Source organism: Natrix helvetica, assembly GCF_964273705.1.
Source record: "Natrix helvetica genome assembly, chromosome: 9".
Taxonomy (NCBI): domain Eukaryota; kingdom Metazoa; phylum Chordata; class Lepidosauria; order Squamata; family Natricidae; genus Natrix; species Natrix helvetica.
Window position 1 is genome coordinate 9,433,478 of NC_138560.1, and position 20,577 is coordinate 9,454,054.

A 20,577-nucleotide genomic window follows, 5' to 3' on the forward strand; every position below is an offset into this window, starting at 1 on the left:
TTGCAGTTTTGAAGCCCTTGTTTTTAGCACCTGCTATTAGAATCCAAGCACTAATTCAGACTGTAAACCATGGCACATGGATAGAAATTTCAGAGGAGGTAAATGGCTTCTATAGTATCAGCCACAACCTCCAAGTGAAATCAAACTATTGGTCAAGCCCCTAAAGGAAGCTCATATTTGGTTGACAGGCTCTATATTCCAAAATCAAAATACAGTCTTCTTAACATCACTACTGCACACGTTTTTCTTTGTGGAACTTTTCCCCCCAAGTTCCATGGGAATTATGCCTACAGTATATCTAACTATTGTCTTTTCGTTATTTCTCTTCCATAGATCATGCCAGACCTGGCCATTCTTCAGAGAAGGATCCCACTTACATTTCGGGACTCTGCCACAGCCCCACTGCGCAAGCTCTCTGTGGACCTCATCAAAACATACAAGCATATCAATGAGGTGAGTTCTTTTGAGGGCAACTTTGATTAAAGTATGAAAGGAGGAGGAGCAGTAAGGTCATAAATACCAGCCTCATTTTTCCTTCATTTTACATGTTGATAGTACCGTTCCATGGTCTCTCAGTAGACATTCTGAGACTTTAGTTGTTGCCCTGAGAAAAAGTAACTTTCATTTTTTAAAGGAGCACAGCTTTTTTTTAATTTATTTTTTTGCTTAGGTGGTTGGTTGGTTTTTAGTTACACCCTGATCTCTACTATAATTGACAGGTCTATTATGCTAAGAAGAAACGCCGAGCTTTGCAGGTGGCACCTGAGGACACAAGTACCAAAAAGGAACGGAAAGTGCACAACGAAGGCTATGACGATGACAACTATGATTACATTGTCCGCAACGGCGAGCGCTGGCTAGAACGTTATGAGATAGACTCCCTCATTGGCAAAGGATCCTTTGGACAGGTCAGAGGATGGGAGCAGCAAAGAAAATAACGTATCTGATCTGTAACCATACGTTGTCCAAGATGGCGGTGGCGGTGGCGCTGCCTCGGTGACATGCTCTCTAATGGTTTCTCTAATGTGGGGCTGTACTCATTTCCATTGTGAACATGGGCTGGAAACTTCCTTTTGACGCAGATAATTTCTTAAATCAGATGGAAGACAGTGTAGAGATAGCAGCCAATTATCTTCAATATTCAGAAAGAAAGAGCCACTGGCCAGTGGTAGAGCACATGGTTTGAAGGCTACATAAAGCCATTTTGCATTCCAAAGGAGGGCGCGTAAGCATTCTGCTTGAAATCCCACAGACTTTTCGCCTGTCAGGAAACAGTACTATATTATGCAGACTGGTCATTTGTCTCTGTAAGGCTGTCTCCTATAAGTAACTAGGAATTGTACTGCTACCTCATTCTAAGCCAGTGTTTCTCAACCTTGGCAACTTGAAGATGTCCGGACTTCAACTCCCAGAATTCTGGGAGTTGAAGTCCGGACATCTTCAAGTTGCCAAGGTTGAGAAACACTGTTCTAAGCTAAGTTTCCTTTTCCAATTCCTAAAGAGTACCATTATTGGCAAATTTGACTGTTTTCCTCTATTGACCAATTATTCCACTTGTTAGTTTACCATGAGGGTTAACTGCTAACATGGTACATGGTGGAATTGTGGTCTTAAAGCTTGGTGACAGGCTAGGGATATTGACACTATTGGACTCCCTGTCACCAGATGTATTCCTACTTAAGCTTGTTGGTACTGGAATTTCAGTTTTGCTTAATTAGGAGATGGGGCTGCAGCTTCTGAATTCATGACTGCCATGACATTCATGGACTTGTTCAGGATTGTGGCCCCTCTACATATGGTGGTTTACATGTTCAGTTTTTTTTAATTTTGGTTTTTGTTTTGGAGCACTAAAAGACGCCGTCTAGGGGTAGGATCACTCTCTGGTTACTATGGGATTGATTGGCTCCCCACATCTATTTGAGGAAGGACTTGCTTGATTGGCCCACCCCAAGTGCCTAATGATTCTTGTTGATTTCCAATGGACAGTATTACTGAGTATTTGCTAAACTGGGGGGGGGGGAGGAAGGATGCAGCTGCAGGGGTTGACAGAATTGCTTCTGAGTGACCCATCTCTGGCCTTCAACTTAAGAGAGCATATTGGAACTCTTGAGAAGCTCTGGGAGATTATATGATTTAAGAGTCAAGTAGAGCAACTGTGGTGTGAAAAGAAAAATATATGTGACTGAACATAGGGAAAGCCTCAGATTCATGCCTACATTGGGACCGTAATAGCAGTGGAAGATATTTGCCACTGTTACTGAATTGTGGATAACCATCCAGCAGTAGCCCTATTAGAGAAAACCAAGCCAGATTGTCTGTTGGGCTTCAAGTAGCATTTAAAGGACCAAATCAGCCTACTTCACTCAGATACAATCTAGGCAGGATCATCTAGTTGATAGAGGCCTCATTTTGCACGGTTATATGAGTTAGGTTTGTGCCAGTGAATCCTAGGGAGTTTAACAGGATGTTGGAGAATTCTGGGAGTTGAAGTCCACCCATATTAAAGTTGCTGAGGTTGAGAAATACTGCTCTAGGAGGCGCTTTTGGGGAGATTCTGCTGTCCAAATGATGACACACCAAGGCCTTTTCATTCTGATACTGACTGATTGTGCCTTCATTTTATGCGGTTACTTGTAAGCTGCTTGGGGTCTTCAGAAATGGTGGCATATACCAAAGTAATAAATAATAAGCTGCTGAATACAAGTTAATTCTATTATGTTTTTTCTGCCCCTGTAGGTAGTGAAGGCCTACGATCAACAGGCTCAGGAATGGGTAGCCATCAAGATTATCAAGAACAAGAAAGCATTTCTGAGTCAGGCTCAGATTGAACTGCGGCTGCTGGAGCTCATGAACCAGCATGACACTGAAATGAAATACTACATTGGTGAGAGTTTGTGGGAATAGTGTCAGCCTCTGCTTTGCTTACTTGCTATCGGCTGCCATAGAAACGGGTGGGGGTGAGGGCATGGTATTTGGGATGGGAATAAATGGTACTGGAGGCGATATGGTAAAGGGAGTTTTCTTTTCACCATCTTCTGCGCATGCTGATGGCAGGTGTTTGGACCTGGTCAAGGCCAACCGTCCTGCATACCAATGTAAAGATGCTCTCTGGAGATGCAACCCACATGACACCTTAGAGAGTTGCAGATTGGACACTGGGGTGGGGATCATTGGGGGGAGGGGGTTGGGAAATTGATATGTCTGGGTTTGCTCCTTTCTGGCTCAGATCTTGCTTTACTTTCGCTGCCATCTTTTCATAACCAGTAAAAGTATTTTAATTCCACGAACAATGGATTTAGAAGTTTTCTTTCTTGGTTATTGAGGGAGGCACACCTGACATTTAGAGTCTCTTAACAGGAGGGAGAGATTCTGGAATTGGTCGAGAAACTTTAAATAAGATGTAGCCAGGACTGGAGATTGATGAGAAGTTTCCATGCATTGGAGGAGTTAATTAAAGACAGGATGGAGAGAGGTGGCAAAAAGCATGCCTTTTGATAAGAAGACAGGATTTCACTGGCATGATATTCTAGAGAGCAACAGTCCCCAATCTTTTGGCACTGGGGACCGGTTTCGTGGAAGATAATTTTTCCACTGGTGGAGGTGGAGGGAGCAGGAGCGGTGCAACCTAGATCCTTCATGTGCGCAATTTACAATATAGTCTGCACTCCTATGAGACTAATGCCCGATGAGATGGGGCTGAGGCTGGGATGGTAACGCTGGGAAGCAGCTGCAAATACAGATGAAGCTTTATCTGCGCGCCTACCACTCACCTCCAACTGTACGGCCTGGTCCCTAAAAGGCCATGGACGGGGACCGGTGTGTGGCCAGGGGTTTGGGGACCCCCTACTCTAGAGAGGATTTTGTCAGTTGAGGTGGTATTTATTTACATACTTTATGAACCAGGTTCTTTCAGTGGGACACCATCAAAATAAACACAGAGGGTTGAAGCAGGCTGACCGTGTTATCATAGCACTTTGCTTCTTCTTTACGTCTTCAGTGCACTTGAAGCGTCATTTCATGTTCCGGAGCCATTTGTGCCTGGTGTTTGAGTTGCTGTCCTACAACCTCTATGACTTGCTTCGTAACACCAACTTCCGTGGCGTCTCTCTCAATCTCACTCGCAAGTTTGCTCAGCAGCTGTGCACTGCGCTGCTCTTCCTGGCAACACCTGAACTCAGCATCATCCACTGTGATCTCAAGCCTGAAAACATCCTGCTCTGCAACCCCAAGCGCAGCGCCATTAAAATCGTGGACTTTGGCAGCTCCTGCCAGTTGGGCCAGCGTGTAAGTGACTCTCTGACTCTAACCTGCCCCCTGAAACTCTCTCCCAGGGCCTCATCCCACACCTTTCTGTTGGCTCACCTTGTCCTTTTTTGAGCTTGAAGAGGTCCCCTCGTTCTCAGATCTTCAGCACATTTTGCCCTTGGCCTAGTTGGGAGTTTGTTTGATTTGGTCACCATTTGACAAGAGGACCACAGAGAGGAATCCCATCTTCCTTTCCGAGACACTCAGTACAGACGTTTGATCATCTCTTTATCTTTGGCCTTGCAGATCTATCAGTACATCCAGAGCCGATTTTACCGCTCGCCCGAAGTGCTGCTAGGCATGCCTTATGACCTGGCGATCGACATGTGGTCCTTAGGCTGTATTCTGGTGGAGATGCATACAGGAGAGCCCCTCTTTAGTGGTGCCAATGAGGTAAAGTGGTCTTTACAGTTCAAAGGACAGCTCAACAGCCACTGGAATTGGAACTGTGTCGGGAGGGCCACCAGTCCCTAGTCAGGGAGCTGAGGCGAAACCTCAGTTATTTTGAGTCAAAAATACTGGCTGTGTCTGAGCATCGTGAGCACAGTTTTCTAAATCAGTAAGCATATAGATCGGGGGTCCCCAAACTTGGCAGTTTTAAGACTTCAAATCAGCTATGCGGCCTGGAGAATTCTGGGAATTGAAGTCCACAAGTCTTAAAAGTTGCCAAGTTTGGGGATCCCTGATTTAGATGGATCCCAGAGGTCATTGAGGAAATGAGGAGATCAGAAATTCATATGGGGGTGGGGGGGGGGAGAAGGTCTGCAAAGTTGTGGCTGTCACCTGCTGCTCCTGATCCTGTGATTTTCCCCTTTCTCTTGCAGGCGGATCAAATGAGCCGGATTGTGGAGGTGCTGGGACTGCCACCACCCCACATGTTGGAGCAGGCTCCCAAGGCTCGGAAATACTTTGAGAAGCTGCCCGAGGGGGGCTGGGTCCTCCGGCGGGGCAAAGATGGCAGGAAGGTAATAACGCTGCACAACTCTTTGATCTTGGGGGGGGGGGAGGGAAGAGGATTCTTCTGACTCCTAGTTCTGCTGCCTTTCAAGAAAATGTAGACAACTGCAGTAAAGGTCTACCTGCTATGTTAGATCAGTGCCCTCAAATGCATCTGAAGTGAGGATGAGGATGATAATAAATAATAATACTAATAATCATGGACATGGCTTAAGATGGGAACTATCAAGAAAGAAACAGAAGGTTTAACACTGGCTGCTCAAGAACAAGCACTACAACCTAGCAGTGTTCCAATATCTCAGGGGTTGCCACAAAGAAGAGGGAGTCAAACTATTCTCCAAGGCACCTGTGGGTAGAACAAGAAGCAATGGGTGGAAACTAATCAAGGAGAGAAGCAACTTAGAACTGAGGAGAAATTTCCTGATGGTTAGAACAATCAGTGGAACAACCTGCCTCCAGAAGTTGTGAATGCCCCAACCCTGGAAGTCTTTAAGAAGATGTTGGATAGTCATCTGTCTGAAACGGTATAGGGTTCCCTGCCTAGGCAGGGGGTTGGACTAGAAGACCTCCAAGGTCCCTTCCAACTCTACTATTGTGTTGTATTGTATTGAACCTAATGCCATGAAAGCGAAGATACAAAAATCCACTGACAACCCAAACTGCTGACTTTGCAATAACAAAGTCGAAACTGTTTCACATTTAATATGTGAATGCAGCAAAATTGCACAAACTGATTACAAAGCTAGACATGACCAAGTGGCTAAATTAATCCGCTGGTCATGAAATATCGCGACCTGGCCATCGAAACTACACGGCTATGGATGAAGCATGTAACAGTGATACCCATTGTCATCGTGGCACTTGGCACCATGTCCAAGAATTTTACAAGATGCATCCACAAATTGCAGCTTCCTGCAATAACACCAGCGGAACTGCAAAAAACTGCGCTACTTGGAACATCTTATATTTTAAGAAGCTCCTTGGTTGATACCTAGGACGCTGGCAGCAAACTGTATCAACCATTAGCACCAGTCACTGGTATTTGTGATGCATTTTTGAACGTTCAGTTGGCTGAATTTCATATTTAATGAATAAAGTATAATAATAGTAGTAGTAATAGTAGTAGTTGTTGTTGTTGTAAGTCTGCTGTAATATACCCTGTTAAAGGCGACACTGAAGAAATGGGTTTTCATGATGAAAGTCTTCATTCTGGCATGTTTCCTGTTGAGCACTATTTAAAATGGACATACATGAACTCTTTTCTCTGCTTTTCTCTTCTCTTTCTATTCACATTCTGGTCTATTTTTCCTTCGGACTTCTTACACGCCAAAGGAAGTTGTAGGAAACAACTTCAAAAATGCTTAGCTGAGGAATAGCCCTCATGCCGTTCTTTGGGTTGGCTTTTAGGGTCATGTGAAGCCTTTTGCTCGAAGGAGACAAGGAGATTATTTCCAGTGGAACGTACGTTAAAACATTTTGATTCTGTACAGTCATGAATATTGCATATTCTCTCCAGCTTCCCATTAATTTTCCTGCTCATGTCTTGATGTCTTTTAGGACTACAAGGTTCCAGGGACGCGGCGGCTGCATGAAGTATTAGGGGTAGAGAGTGGGGGCCCAGGCGGACGCCGTTCAGGAGAGCAGGGCCATTCGCCTTCTGACTACCTGAAGTTCAAGGATTTAGTGCTGCGCATGCTGGACTATGAACCCCGTAGCCGCATCACTCCCTTCTATGCCCTGCAGCATAACTTTTTCAAGAAAACTGCTGATGAGGGCACCAATACCAGTGCCAGCACTTCACCAAGCCTGGGAACAGAGCATAGCCACTCCACCAGCACCACCAGTTCTGTCTCCAGTTCGGGTATGTCTCTCTCCTTCCCTTCTCCTCCCCTTCTTTCCAGCTCTCCTCCTCTCCTTATGTTCCATCTTCCGCTCGGAGAGTTCAAGCTAGTCCATCTGGTGAGTATCCTGTTATCCACTGTCTTCTCACAGGTGGTTCCAGTGGTTCTTCCAATGACAACCGTGGTTACCGCTACAGCAATCGTTACTACAGCAACATGGGCACAGTGCATGCTGACTGTGAGATGCAGAGTCCCCAGGTAGGTTGGTTGCCAGTTAGGGCTGCAGTTCTTCTCTGAAACCCTCGTCCTAAAAGAAGCAAGGCTGCCGCCTTCCTGTGTCCGTCGGTTCTATCACGATTCCTCTTTTCTCTTGTCTTCTTGCAGGCGCTTCCTCAGCAGCAGATGCGTCTCTGGGCCAGCGGTGACAACGAGGGTATTCCTCACATCTTACCTCATAAGCCCACACCTAGTCAGGCCATGCCATGTTTCCCCCCGAGCGGGCACCCTCCATACCAGCGCCCTCCACTCCCGCTATCTCCTCCGCTCCCGGAGGCCATGGAGGTGTCTCTGGGCCCTCGCCATCTGGACTGCAACCCCACTGGGCTGGGCTCCTCCGGCTTGCACTTGGGCGCCTCGGCCTTCCGGACTAGGACTGCTGGCGGCTCACGCCCTGAGGGACTTGGCCTCAACTATCCACTTCGTGGCCGTGGGCACCGAGACACTGACGAGACTGCACTGATGGGCGTCTGTGTGCCCCAGGGCACAGCTGCCAGCTCCTGATGATGGACTGGCCCGGCAGGCTAGGAGCCGGTGCCCAGCAAGAGCACTCCTTTGTTGCACCAGAGCCTGGACGGGCCGGGACTAACTGTAGGGCAGGGAACTAGTGCCCATAGAGCACTTCTCCACATGCGAGAATCTGAGTGGGCCAGGACTTGGGGTGGGATGGGTCAGGTTGCCTGGCTGTGGCCAGTCTGGAGACCAGGTCCTGTTACTACCCAGGACCCTGCTGCCAGTGGTAAGCATTATGGGGTGGGAACGAGGGAGGGAGGGGGGATTTGGGAGGGGGAAGCATGTGGAGCCAGCATCCTGCCGCCCTTGCAAACTGGATGCTGCCTTCCCCCTTTTCAGTCAGTGCTTTCTCTGACGTGCGGTCCTTCCTGGCCACAGCCCCTCTTGATTCACTCAGCGACATGTGGCCTGCCAGCCATTCCCTTCCCTGGTGCGAGAGATTTCAACATTCTGTGCTTGGACGGACAGACAGACTCCTGTGCACTACATGGACTGATGGGCTTGGTGGCCTGTGTGGTCCCATGGGAATTGCTGCTAAAACTCCCTCCCTGCTTGGAAATAAAGGGTTGCCCCAACCAGCGAATGTTTATGCTGACTCATGCGCAGCCATCTTGGACCTGCCTCTTGTTATGTGTATGCCAGGGGATAGTGCCTAGGTCTGTGCTCTGACATCCTTGGGTGGAACCACACGTGCCAGGCTACCTTAGGAAAAGGTGGCAAAGTGGGACCTGAGCTGGACCATGGCTGTGAACTGTTAACTCTGCCTTACTTGAGCTCTTGCATCTTTGCACAGTCGTCTGATTCTGCTTTCTTGAATAGGAAGTTTGGAAGCTGTGCAGAGAATGAGGGATGTGACCCGATATCACTATTCATTGTCACTTGAGATTGGTCCTTAACCTTAGCACCCAAGCATGCACCAATATATTAACTTCATATGGGTATTTCCCCCCCCTCCCCCTCCCACTCCCTCCCTTTCCCTGTTGGATAGGCAAGAAACCGATGCACCAAGGCCAAAGGTCTCCTGGAGAGCAGATCTCCACTTTCCACTTGCTTCTTGTTACTCACCAGGTGCTTAGTGCTATCATACTATGCAGTCAAGAAAAGTGCTAGTGTCTGACCAGAGTTAGAGATGTTTTGTGTTAGTATTGTAGCACCAGCAGATTGCTCTGGAACGAGGTGTTCTCCTCTTTGTTCTCTAGTGCAGGACACATAGTTCCAGGCCTGGCTAAAGTCAGACCAAAGGTGATGCCTCAGTGGAAATACCAAGTGGTTGAATGTGGCTTTTGTCTATGGCGCACAGCCTTTTTTAGTCTAGAAACTCATTCCAGGGTTAAGAAACTTGTGACGTTCCCATCCCATGGGCTTTCAGCCATTATGTCCAGAGATAAATGACAGTTCTAATTTAGCAATATCCGGAGAGCTACAGGTTTTCACACTCTGTGTTAATATTAGCCTTGCGCTTAGCTGTCATTACACATAACACACAGGTACGTTGTAGCTTGACATTTGATATTAGGATCCAGTTTCCTGAAAATCTGCCATAAAGGCTAGCTTTAAAAGTGTGCAAACAAGACCTGGTGAAGTAGGGAGGCAGCTCATTAGGTTTCGGATGGTTGGAGTGAGGACGCTGCAGTTTTCCCTGTAGCGTCCATTGCCACCTAGAGAAAGCTGAAGCAAAGCATCCTTTGCCATCGACACAGGTTTTACGGTATTTTAAGTATTCTGAAGGCTGCAAGGCTTTGTTGTGCTATTTACAACAAGGGTACATAACCTTGCACAGGTTGCTGCTACTTAAAGAAGTTTGAAAGACGTATTACTGCAGAGGTGGAGTGGCATAGATAGCCAGTTAGGGAGGAGGGCTATGGAGACATCAATAGCTATAGGCAGTCTAACTCACAGTCGTACTTGAGAATAATTTTCACAGTGGATAAAAAATTTTAATTGGCGCTCATTGATACTTGTGCAAAGAACTTTCTGCTGGAAACGGAATCCTCAGGCACTGCCCCTCAGCAGCAAGCATCCCAAACGTTGCACCCACCCTGCAGTTTTGGATGCTGATTCTGAGCTGACGTTAGTTAGAATTTAAGCTAAACTTGGGGATGTATTGTTAGCTAGCAAGCCCTCCTTAAATGATCAATGTTTAGAGATGAGCATCAAAGGATTCTGTGTTCTTGCTTGCCTACCTGTTGTCTCTCCCTCCCCACCATGGAGTTCACATTTTCACACCTTTGTCATTCATCCATCTATATTCTTCAAAATGCACACAATTTACGAAGGAAGGAAATAAGTTTTCATCTTCTGCAACTTGCCTCTGATGTGATTATCTTGGTACCAATTAACTGAAATGCTAGTTGCCACAGGGTAGCTGTAACTGCAAGTACAGTTTTTGTGCTGTGTTTTAACAAATATTTTACAAGCCGAAACGAACCGCAGCAGTATGTAGTGCGTGCAGGTGCACGAGGGAAGGAAATGATTTCTCGGTTCCGTAGATCTTTTAACTTTCTTGAATTTTAACTTACCCCACCCAAGGAAAGGTGGTCATTGCAAAAAGAAAAAAAAATTCACCGCTCATTCCAGTTAGATATAAATCTAAGAAAAATATATGGAAACCAATGGAAACATGGACTTTCCTGTTTCAGTGGTTTAATTGCAAATTACCTGGATTAGGCCCAAGTGTTCGTGCCCGACTTTTAATTGGGGTTTTTAAAAAAACGACAATGGCGATTGGTTTTAAACAAGATCAAATTAGAGTGGTGGGGGATAAAAGCTGCTGTAAATACAATCCCTAACACTATAAAGTTAATTCAGGTAAGCAGGGAGACTTGTAGCATAAACTTGACACAGGTGTTTAAAAACCCATTTGGATTTTAAAAGTGATATGGGGGCTGTTAACTTCCCCTGGGCTGATGTGGTTAAAGGCAAGGAATTACTAAAATCATAGGAGAGGTTCATACATTGTACTAAGTCATAATATGATTTGTTTAGATTTGGATTAAGGGTAGCATGTTGAGTTAACCCAGGGGTGTCCAAACTTGGGAACTTTAAGACTTGTGGACTTCAACTCCCAGAATTCCCCAGCCAGCGTGGCTGGCTGGGGAATTCTGGGAGTTGAAGTCCACAAGTCTTAAAGTTCCCAAGTTTGGACACCCCTGGATTAACCAGTCACGCACCATCTACCTTGTCAGTCTTTCACTGTAGATCCCCACTGGGTTTATGCCATGAGACCTGTATTTTGCTTTGGTGAATAGGTAACAAAAATGATAGCGTATTTTTGGTTCTTGAGGAGAAGCTATTTTACCATCTTGTACCTCAAAAGTGACAAATAGGGAAGAAAATGGAAATTTGCAATTTGCCTAGCTTGTACAAATCATAGCCTATATATAGGGTTGCTGAGGATATTAATGTCTAATCTGCTCAAGTCCCTTCATTTTTAATTCACCATTTTGACTAATGGGTGACATCCCCGGTGTTTCAGGGTGTGTGTTTGAGATAATTACTGTTTTGATTGGGTTAGCTTGATTTTCTCTTTCCAACTTCTAGTCTTGTCTGATTATATACAGTGAAAATACAGAATTCCACATGTTGGACTCCGCTATCGTTACTCTTGATGTATTGCTGTGGTCGCCAATATAATGTTATTTTCATTCTGAGGATATTACATGAAAATGGGATTAGTTTAATCACAAGCAGGTTTTTCATGGGGAAAAAAATCAGAAACTTCACACACAAACACACACAAACACATACTCCTGTTCCCCATTATTTTTGACAATCCCAGGTTCTCTTCCCGTTAATAATTTTATGCAATACATGGCCTAGGACTATATAATGTGTGCTACTTTTTTTCTAATCCAATCTAACGTCCTGACAACAGATCCGTAAGAACAGCTGTCCTGTGTATCCTTATAGGCTCACACACCCTGATGTGAGGGTATTTCTTCCTCCTTCACCTTTCCCTCCCTTTTAAGTTTATTACGCTCAGTCACGAACTCTACAACTTACTTCCTGAGCCAAATCAGCTCAAATGCGGTCATCTTTTGATATGTTCTGCACCAGAATGTCTACCTGTGCATTTGGGGGTTGAGAAAACGGATTGTATGCATTATTAAAGGAGCACAGAAAAATATCTGCCTAAATAACAAGCTAATTGGATTAATAAGTCTCAATGCAGCCGAGCAGCCATTCATTTACCGAGCTCAATACAGCCTAGCCAGAGCTAGGCCAGTTTGGAAGGCTGTCCTCCCAGTTGACATTCCATCCTCAACCAGTTTCTTCTGCAAGTCAGTGGGAAAGCCAATGTACATTGCTAGGTGGGGGAAATGTGACCTGCCAAATGACTTTCTTTCACACACACAGACACACACACATTGGTTTTTTAGCAGTCCCTGCTACCAAATTAATGGTGCTCTTCCATGCACTTCGAACAGGGGAAAGGGGAGATCTCTCTTCAAATTATGGCAATTTCTCTCCCTTCCCCTATTCTGGTGATATTAGTGCGGATTTGGCTTGCTTGGGATTGGCAGATGGTTTTTCGTGGGAGGGTATGAACGAAAACAGCCAATGCTCCTCCTCATGGGGATGCTAACCCCAACAGAACCTTGTGAGGAGTTCCTTATTCGTTAAATATGTGTGTCATTTCTGGCAGTTTTTCCGTTTCTTCTCCAATAAATAGACCTGGTTTTTATTTGAAATGCCCACAACAACGCAGAGACCTTTGGTTACAATCAACTGAAGTTACAAGTTGGTGTGCAAAGCAGTCTTTGATTTACGGCCACGGTTGGGACCAAACTTTTTGTTTCTAAGTGAGGCGTGCTTCATTTTACAACCATTTTTGCCGGGGGGGGGGGGGAATGGCTGCAGCCGTTAAGTCAGGGGTGTCCAAACTTGGGAACTTTAAGACGTGTGGACTTTAACTCCCAGAATTCCCCAGCCAGCATGGATTCTGGGAGTTGAAGTCCACAAGTCTTAAAGTTCCCAAGTTTGGACACCCCTGCGTTAAGTGAATCGTGGTCATTAAGCTAATCTGGCTTCCAGCATTGATTTTGCTTGTTGAAAGCTGGCTGGAAAGGTCTCAAATGGTGATCATGTGATCCCCCACCCTGGGAACGCCGTAAGCATCGCAAACGCAGGCTGGTTGCCAAGTGACCGAATTTTGATCACGTGACTGTAGCAATCCTATGGCTGCAAGTGCAAGGACCAATCCTAAGTCCCTTTTTTCAGTGTTGTAACTTTGAACGGTCACTAAATGAATGGTTGTAAGTTGAGGATTACCTGTACATAACGTTTTGGGAATGATGCATTGGTATGAAAAAGTCAGCAGGGCAGTTGTTTTTAATTGGCACGGCTACCTCATCCCTCCAATTTCAAACGTGTGTAGATTAGAATGTGTTAAGAGTCCTTTCTTTAGGTTTATTTCTGCCTGCTGCTTGTAAAACACCTTAGGAGCGCCATCGTTTTGTCCCATGAACGAGCAGCGTTTCCACAGGAGCTTTCAACCTTCTGAACCACGTGCTTTTTTAACAAGCTCAAAACATTTAAAAGCAAAAACAAAGGATAGCAAGGCAGAAGTTGTCTTTGCAGAAGCAACCATCCATTCTGTCCTGTTCATTTTAAGATGCCGTTTCCTTTTTTAAGGAATCGTTGGTTGGTTACTTTCCAATTTCCATCTGCAATAAATGATAATAGATAGAAGCAGCATGGATATTTGGGCTCAGTGTTTTGTTAAAGATCAGTACATCTTAACACAGCTCTACCTTTATTCACCCCCCTTTTTGGAAACTCCATCCTGAAAAGGTCTGACGAGAAATGGGTGTTTTATAGTCTTTTTAACAATGACGAGAGTTGAGGAATTCTGTTTTGTCAACAGTCTATAGCAGGGGTGTCCAAACTTGGGAACTTTTAAGACTTGTGGACTTCAACTCCCAGAATTCCCCAGCCAGCCATGCTGGGGTTCCCAAGTTTGGACACCCCTGGTCTATAGGAGTCCAAAAGGGTCTCTAGCTATATTTTTAAGGGCATTTAAAACACAAGACAGTAGGTGTGTTCACAAAACCCTCTTAACCCAAAGCAAAGCAAGCCACATTTGGCTCAGTCCAGGATCCAAACCACAATGTAAAGTCTTTATGCAGGTGGTATTCCCCTGAGATTTTTCCCCACTTCCCTAGCCACCAAATTACATTTCTTGCACCAGATTATTCCCTCCTGCCCTCAATTTGAGTTAATGCCGTTTTTTTTCTTTTCCTGAAGGAAGTTTTCTTAAGTTTTATTGCTTCCTTGATGATTCATCATGCTGGCATCCTTTCAAACTTCCCTATTTTGAAGTACAGATTATATCCAAGTTTCTGTTTTGACTGCCTGACTTGGTTCAGCTTCAAGCTATCCGTTTGTTGTTGTTGTTGTTTTTTTAAAAAAACTTTCCTTTTTGAAAATAAATACATAAACATCATAGAAGTCACTGAGCAGGATAGTGAACTTGCTTCTGTCATGCTATAGAGCCGTGGTCCCCAACATTTTGGGCACCAGTTCCCGGTTCCGTGGAACAGAGCGAGCATAGTTTCATGTGCTGCCTGCATTCTGTGGATGGGGCTTCGCTTGTTTCCGCAGTCCCGTTTCTGGCATGCCACAGCCCAGTGCTGGTCCATGGGCCGGGGGGTGGTGGTGTTTGGAGACCCCTGCTATAGAGCTAACAGAATTCAGACCGCTTCTCCCGTCAGGCTACCTACCGTGCTGCTCCAACTATGACAGAAAAGGCGCTCCTCCCTCTTCGCTCTCTCTTGCATCAGTACCTGGATGATATATGGTCCCTGTGCCCCGGCTGATGTATCTGCTGGTCTAGAGCAAATCTTTGGTCTTCTGAGTAAGTACAAGCTCCTCTTGTCAAAACTGACCTGCCAAGTTTTGGCATAACTTGAGAAAGGCTAAAAACACGATCTATTCGTAAAGGTCATTGCTGTATTCATTGCAAAACAGGTTTTTTGGGGGGGAAAGGGGAGGGAATCCGTAATCTGTTAGCAGAAGGGTGGGGGGTGGGGGGAATTGAAGGTGGCCACGAAATGCTAACAGATGGAAGTCTGCAGTGGAAGATTATCGCCACCCACTCCCTTGGGAAGTGCAAACTGGCCTATTCGCTGGTTTTCAAGGGCGACAGAACAAACGGGAGTTAACTCAAATGAGAAAAGCTAGAAATTGTGTGGGTTGGTTGTTGTTTTTTAAATAGCTTGAGTTTCCGTTTGCCGAGTTAGGAACTGTAGATATCCTGCATGTTTGACCGGATATATTGTTAATGGCAGGAATCCCCTCCTATTTACTCCTTTGAAACTTACCATCGGGAAAGTCTATGGAGATTCTCATTCATCCAGGTCATGGTTGTCCCAAAGAGGTTTTTTTCCAAGAGGCAACGGGACTTGCTGGTTTTTGTTTTTTTTTCCTTTGAAGAGATTTCACTTCTCATCTAAGAACTTTCTTCAGCTTTTTCAGGGACAGAGCTGAAGAAGCTTCTTGGATGAGAAGCGAAACATCTTCGGGAAGAGGGGTGGGTGGGGGAAGTCCAGTTACCTCTTGAAAAAACACCTTTGGGATTACTCTCCGAAAGGGGTAAAACCAGAGCGCCATATGCAACACAGGTAGAGAGGAATGAAAAAGGGAAGGCCTTTCTGAACCACGGTGTTTTATTTTAATTTTTATCGTGCTCATCTGGACTAGTATTTCTCAACCTTAGCCATTTTAAAATGGGTGGACTTCAACTCCCAGAATTCCCCAGCCAGCATGATCCACATAAAGTCATTGAGGTTGAGAAACACTGATCTAGACCCTACTGAAGGGTATGCAAGCAAGCCTACTGTTCCTCTGGCACCACTTGGTACTCGCTTCGGCAGAAACTACCCCTATGTCCGTGATGGCGAATCTATGGCACACGTGCCACAGGTGGCCCCTCTCGGCACACCAGCCGTTGCCCCAGCCCAGCTCCACCTCAGATGCAAGTACGCCTCCCGCCACATCCCCGTGACCCGTTTTGGCTTCCAGGTTGGTGCAGGTGGTCTTCCAGGCCCAAAACGGGGCACCGGCGGGGAGTGGGGGCTGGTTCCATCCATTTTGGACCTGTACCACCCTGGTAGCCAAAATGGGGCTTGGAGGCGCCATGCGAGACCCTCCTGTTCCCCCTTTTGGGCCTGGAAATCCTCCTGTACCGAACTGTAAGCCAAAAATGAGTGGGTGGGGATGGGGGAGGTCACGTGGGGGTGGGGGGGTGTCTCGCGCCTTCAGCACACGACGACAAAAAGGTTTGCCATCCCTGGCCTATGTTAATGTGTCGACTTGCAGTCCAGCTCCAGAAACGGAGCCCCTCGTGCTGGGGCTCCCCTCCAATGTCTCTTGCTTTCTAGCCAAATGCAGCCCAGCTTCTCTTCTGGCAAAGAGTACCCCTCGTTCAGGAGATCTGACTCCCAATCATTTCCTTCTGGAACCAGACTCCGGAGGGGTGGAGGAATGGGAGGAAAAAATAATAATAATAAACTGCCACTTGGCCACTACGTTTAAAATAAATTGCACTTTAATAAGAAAAAAGCCAAACCTGGCACAACAGCCCTGAAAATTCGGATTGCTTAATTCGGATTGCGCGTGACTTCAGTGCCGCTCCTCCAGCCAAGGTTCAGAAGGCATCCCAGGAAAGGTCAGATAACCCACCTCAATCCCCAGGGTTAAAAAGGCCCAAACCTGGGGTAAAGGGGTGGGGTGGGCGGTGGACTGTGTAAAATCCTCATTCAGTCACTGCAAGGGCTCTTGCTCACAGCACCCTGGCTGGAGTCTGCAGTCAGAATATGATAACAGCCACCTGACGACTCTGGGCAAGATCTCCCTCGCTGGAATCTTTGGTTTCGTCCATCCAGAAGCAGTGCAGGGGTGAGGGGGAGCTCCTGTCCCCGCACCACTCTGTCCGATATGCATCATGTGGTGTGCTTCATACCCTTCTCAGTCCCAATGAACACAGTGATGTTGGTGTAGAGAGGGTGGAGTTCCTTGGAGAGCAGCTCATACTCCAGGGTGTTCATACCGTCTTGTTTCCACGTCCTCCTCGTCTTGGCCAGCAAGTTAAATCTGCAGGAGACATTGGAGAAGAAATGAGGCCTTAGCTTCTCCTTCTCTCTCCTCTTCCCTCCCCAAGAAGACCGGACGGCCATTTGACATAAGGTCTCCTGCCTTGAGCAAGGGGTGGGTGGGACTAGAAGATCTCCAAGGTCCCTTCCAGCCCTATGATTCTATGACTAAGATCAACAGCTTCCCGTATTTACAAATTAAGAGCAGCTTTATGCATCCTCTATGGCAAATTCCTAATGCTTTTAAGAGTTTGCAACAAAAGCCAGGAACAGAAGCATCCATTTTTAGCAATAAATCCGAAAATAGCCATGTTAGTATTCCCCTGCCCAACTCCAAGGACGACCGTTCGGGATCTGAAAACAGATCACAGCTGAAGTTCAGGAACAAAGAAGGAAAGGGAGTGAGGGATACAGGAATCAGTGGCTGGGAAATGGGAGAATTGATACAGGTAGTCCTTGTTAAGTGACCATAATTGGGATTGGCAACTCAAGTGAAGTGGTCACTAGGCAAAACCATGACTGTTTATCACCCTTCAGCTTTACTTTTTTTTTTTAAGACTCCAAAGTTTGTGAATTTGAGGGCTAGCCATAAAGTTACTATTTTCTTACCATTATAACTGTATTATCACTGAGCCGTGGTGGCGCAATGGTTAGAAGGCAGTATTGCAGGCTAACTCTGCCCACAGCCAGGAATTTGATCCTGACTGGCTCAAGCTTGATTCAGCCTTCCATCCTTCTGAGGTCGGTAAAATGAGGACCCAGATGATCCATTCATCTTCATATTTGAAGATGTTACATATGTTAGGGGTGACATGATGACTCTGTAAACCACTTAGAGGGGGCTATCAAGCACTGTGAAGCGGTATATAAGTGCTATCGCTAGTGCTATATTGCTATAACTGTGAACAGTCACTAGACAAGGCAGTCACTAAACAAGGACTACCTGTACTGGTAAAGACAAAGAATTGAAGGGGGAAAGAAACTGGGGCGAAACAACAAACCAGACCTATAGATAAAGGGGATTATGCCATATTGCAAAGGAAGCAGAAAGATGGCTATAAGGTTACTGCTTTTAGAACCTGACAGATGATCACTGCCAATTATGGCTCCTATTACTATAGACAAAGCATACAAAGGAGGCCAAAGTTTTAAATTTACTTAGTTTTACATTTGCTGTTCTAACGGCTATTGGTTTCTAGTTCATATTATTTTGCACAAGAAAAGCATTCTGGCAGATCTGCTATGCAGGAAATATATTAACAGTCAAGGGAGACTAAAAAACGCATGTCTGTCGGTCTAAGTTCTACTTTCCTGTCCTTCCATTTTTCTGCAGGTTTCTTCACTGTGTCAGTTTATCTTTATGCGATACCTCAATTCTAGACAAGCTGACAACTTTCCATTGTTTGTACGAAATACGGATTTGGGAATAAATGAGCAACTGAATATTGGGCGCTATCTGACCCGTTCACTTCACTGCTGCATCTACACAACAAAATTGTTCCTTGCAAGTTATTCATGGCGGTACCTATAGTGGGTCTATATCCAGGCCCAGAAGATTCTGCAAATGTCATGGCTTTTATGAACAGAAGAATGACCGAAAAAGAAGAAGAGGAATCGTATGGCGGGAGCAGGTTCCGTCTACAAATTCCCCTTCAATATTTCTTTGTGCTCACCTCTTGGGATTCTGTTCATTGCCCTTGTCGTGTCCATGTTTGATCATGCGGTAACGGCCATACTGAGTAGACGGGCGAGAGATCACCATTCCACTTAGGGCTACCCTGGAAGGAGGAGAAGGAGAAACATTAGCAGAAGCTATCAAGTGATTGCAACGGGCATGGCTGCTTGTAGAATCAAAGATATACTCAGGGATTGCCCCACTACCACATTCCAGATGGAAACTGGCTTTTTAATCTGCCTAGGAAGAATGGGAGCACACAGACAAAACATTTGCTGCCTTAATTGCCTACGTAAAGGAGTATCACGTGAAAGTAAGAATGCACCTCTTATAATTTTTTACTGACTTAACACAGACTATTAATGAGTGGTTCGAGATTGAGCCATGGTGGCGCAGTGGTTTGAGTGCAGTACTGCAGGCTACTTCTGCTGCCTACCGGCTGCCTGCAATTTGGCAGTTCAAATCTCACCAGGCTGAAGATTGACTCAGCCTTCCATCCTTCCGAGGTGGGTAAAATGAGGACCCAGATTGTTGAGGGCAAGAGGCTGACTCTGTAAACCGCTTAGAGACGGCTGTAAAGCACTGTGAAGCAGTATATAAGTCTTAAGTGGTATTGCTATTGTCCTTCCTTGGACTAATTATTTCCAGCCCAGATTGCGACAGACCTGTCAATAAAAGTCATACCTGACAGCGATGTCGTCATCTTCACCACCCCAGCCCCAGTAGTTGTTAGGAAATCCATTCATCTTCATATATTGCTCTGGACTAAGTGCTGAAACCCCTCCAAAATACGTCTTGTAGGGAAGCCTGCCGGAAGAACGATGAAGGAGAACATTTGCTTACAAGAGGCAGCATCCGCCCAACAAGGAGAATCTTTCTGAAAACTTAAAAAAAAAAAACTGGCGCAGAAACCTGTGGGCTGACATTCCTACCCCCAACGCACAATTTTGTTAGCGAGGCGGCTTGTTGAGAGTTGGTTCCCACCAAACGGATAAACGGTGAAAGGCCTTGCATTTGTACCATGGAGGCTTTCAAGGCAGTCTCATCATACGCTGCCAATCCCAGATGGCACCTGACTTGTCCCCTGTCTTGTGACTGATCGTAAGGTGGATTGGCTGATACTCATGTTCCAGGATATCTAAAAATCCCTCCTCCACTTGTTTGATGGAAAGTACCTTTCTTTCCTCTCTGCTAGTCAGACAAGCCAATATAGTCAATAAGATTTCCCATCTAACGAGGCCTTGCTTTCAATCACCTTTCCTCTAGAGATCAAGGCTATACTGATGGCTCCTTTGCCACTATTTTAACAATCTAGAAACTGCAGCCGATTCAAAATATGGAAGCACAGGCAGTTAGGAGAGCCCCTCGGCATCCACACGTTACACCTCTGCTCTAGCAAGCTGCACTGGTTGCTGGAATTTTTCTGGGTGCAAATGAAGGAGTCGGCGATCATTTCTGAGACTGCCTCACCCTTATTAGATCTTGCAGAAGAGGCACTTCACAGATCCAGCGGCTAAAGCAGGACTCCGAGACAGATAAGGTCTGTGACTGTAAATCCTCCCTTGAAAGACTGCTGGATGTGAATGAGCAGAATTCATAGTCAATTAATAAAAGGGGTTTTTCTCGGGACCAGGAGTTTGCTTCATGCTCTGGGGAAGCCTCGGTCACAACACTCCTTATAGAGATCGGCTTCACCCTAACTCTATTGGTGCTTTTTTTTCTTTTTTTTGCATGGCCCCGAGTTCACAGTTGTGTTCCTGGATTTGGGGGCTGGACTGTCAAGAATCCATTTCCATGGGAAGCCACATAAAAAGAATCAAGCAAAAGAAATAAGCTGGGAAACAATGACTGTCAGCAAGTACATTTTATAGTTGCGCAAGGATTTAAACCCAGGGTTTTCTTAGCAGTCATTCAAATT

General features: G+C 45.7%; 2 protein-coding genes across 3 annotated transcripts in view; one reads left to right on the forward strand and one right to left on the reverse strand.

Moving 5' to 3' along the window:
* The window catches only part of LOC309396603 (dual specificity tyrosine-phosphorylation-regulated kinase 1B-like), a 32,043-nt gene extending 20,556 nt beyond the window's left edge, over positions 1–11,487 (forward strand). For both annotated transcript variants that reach the window (XM_081961868.1, XM_081961867.1), the window contains exons 3-11: positions 334–453; positions 720–908; positions 2,737–2,884; positions 3,998–4,284; positions 4,552–4,698; positions 5,130–5,270; positions 6,820–7,123; positions 7,255–7,361; positions 7,488–11,487. In XM_081961868.1, the coding sequence (XP_081817994.1) occupies positions 334–453; positions 720–908; positions 2,737–2,884; positions 3,998–4,284; positions 4,552–4,698; positions 5,130–5,270; positions 6,820–7,123; positions 7,255–7,361; positions 7,488–7,883 (1,839 nt within the window). In that variant the 3' untranslated portion in view covers positions 7,884–11,487. The remainder of the gene's footprint in view (positions 1–333; positions 454–719; positions 909–2,736; positions 2,885–3,997; positions 4,285–4,551; positions 4,699–5,129; positions 5,271–6,819; positions 7,124–7,254; positions 7,362–7,487) is intronic.
* A 4,931-nt stretch (positions 11,488–16,418) lies between these two features.
* LOC309396613 (beta-1,4-galactosyltransferase 3-like) overlaps positions 16,419–20,577 on the reverse strand; it is a 29,286-nt gene continuing 25,127 nt past the window's right edge. The window contains exons 5-7 of the mRNA XM_081961891.1: positions 19,344–19,466; positions 18,658–18,762; positions 16,419–16,985 (exon numbers count right to left, since the gene is read on the reverse strand). Of these exons, the coding sequence (XP_081818017.1) occupies positions 16,835–16,985; positions 18,658–18,762; positions 19,344–19,466 (379 nt within the window). The 3' untranslated portion in view covers positions 16,419–16,834. The remainder of the gene's footprint in view (positions 16,986–18,657; positions 18,763–19,343; positions 19,467–20,577) is intronic.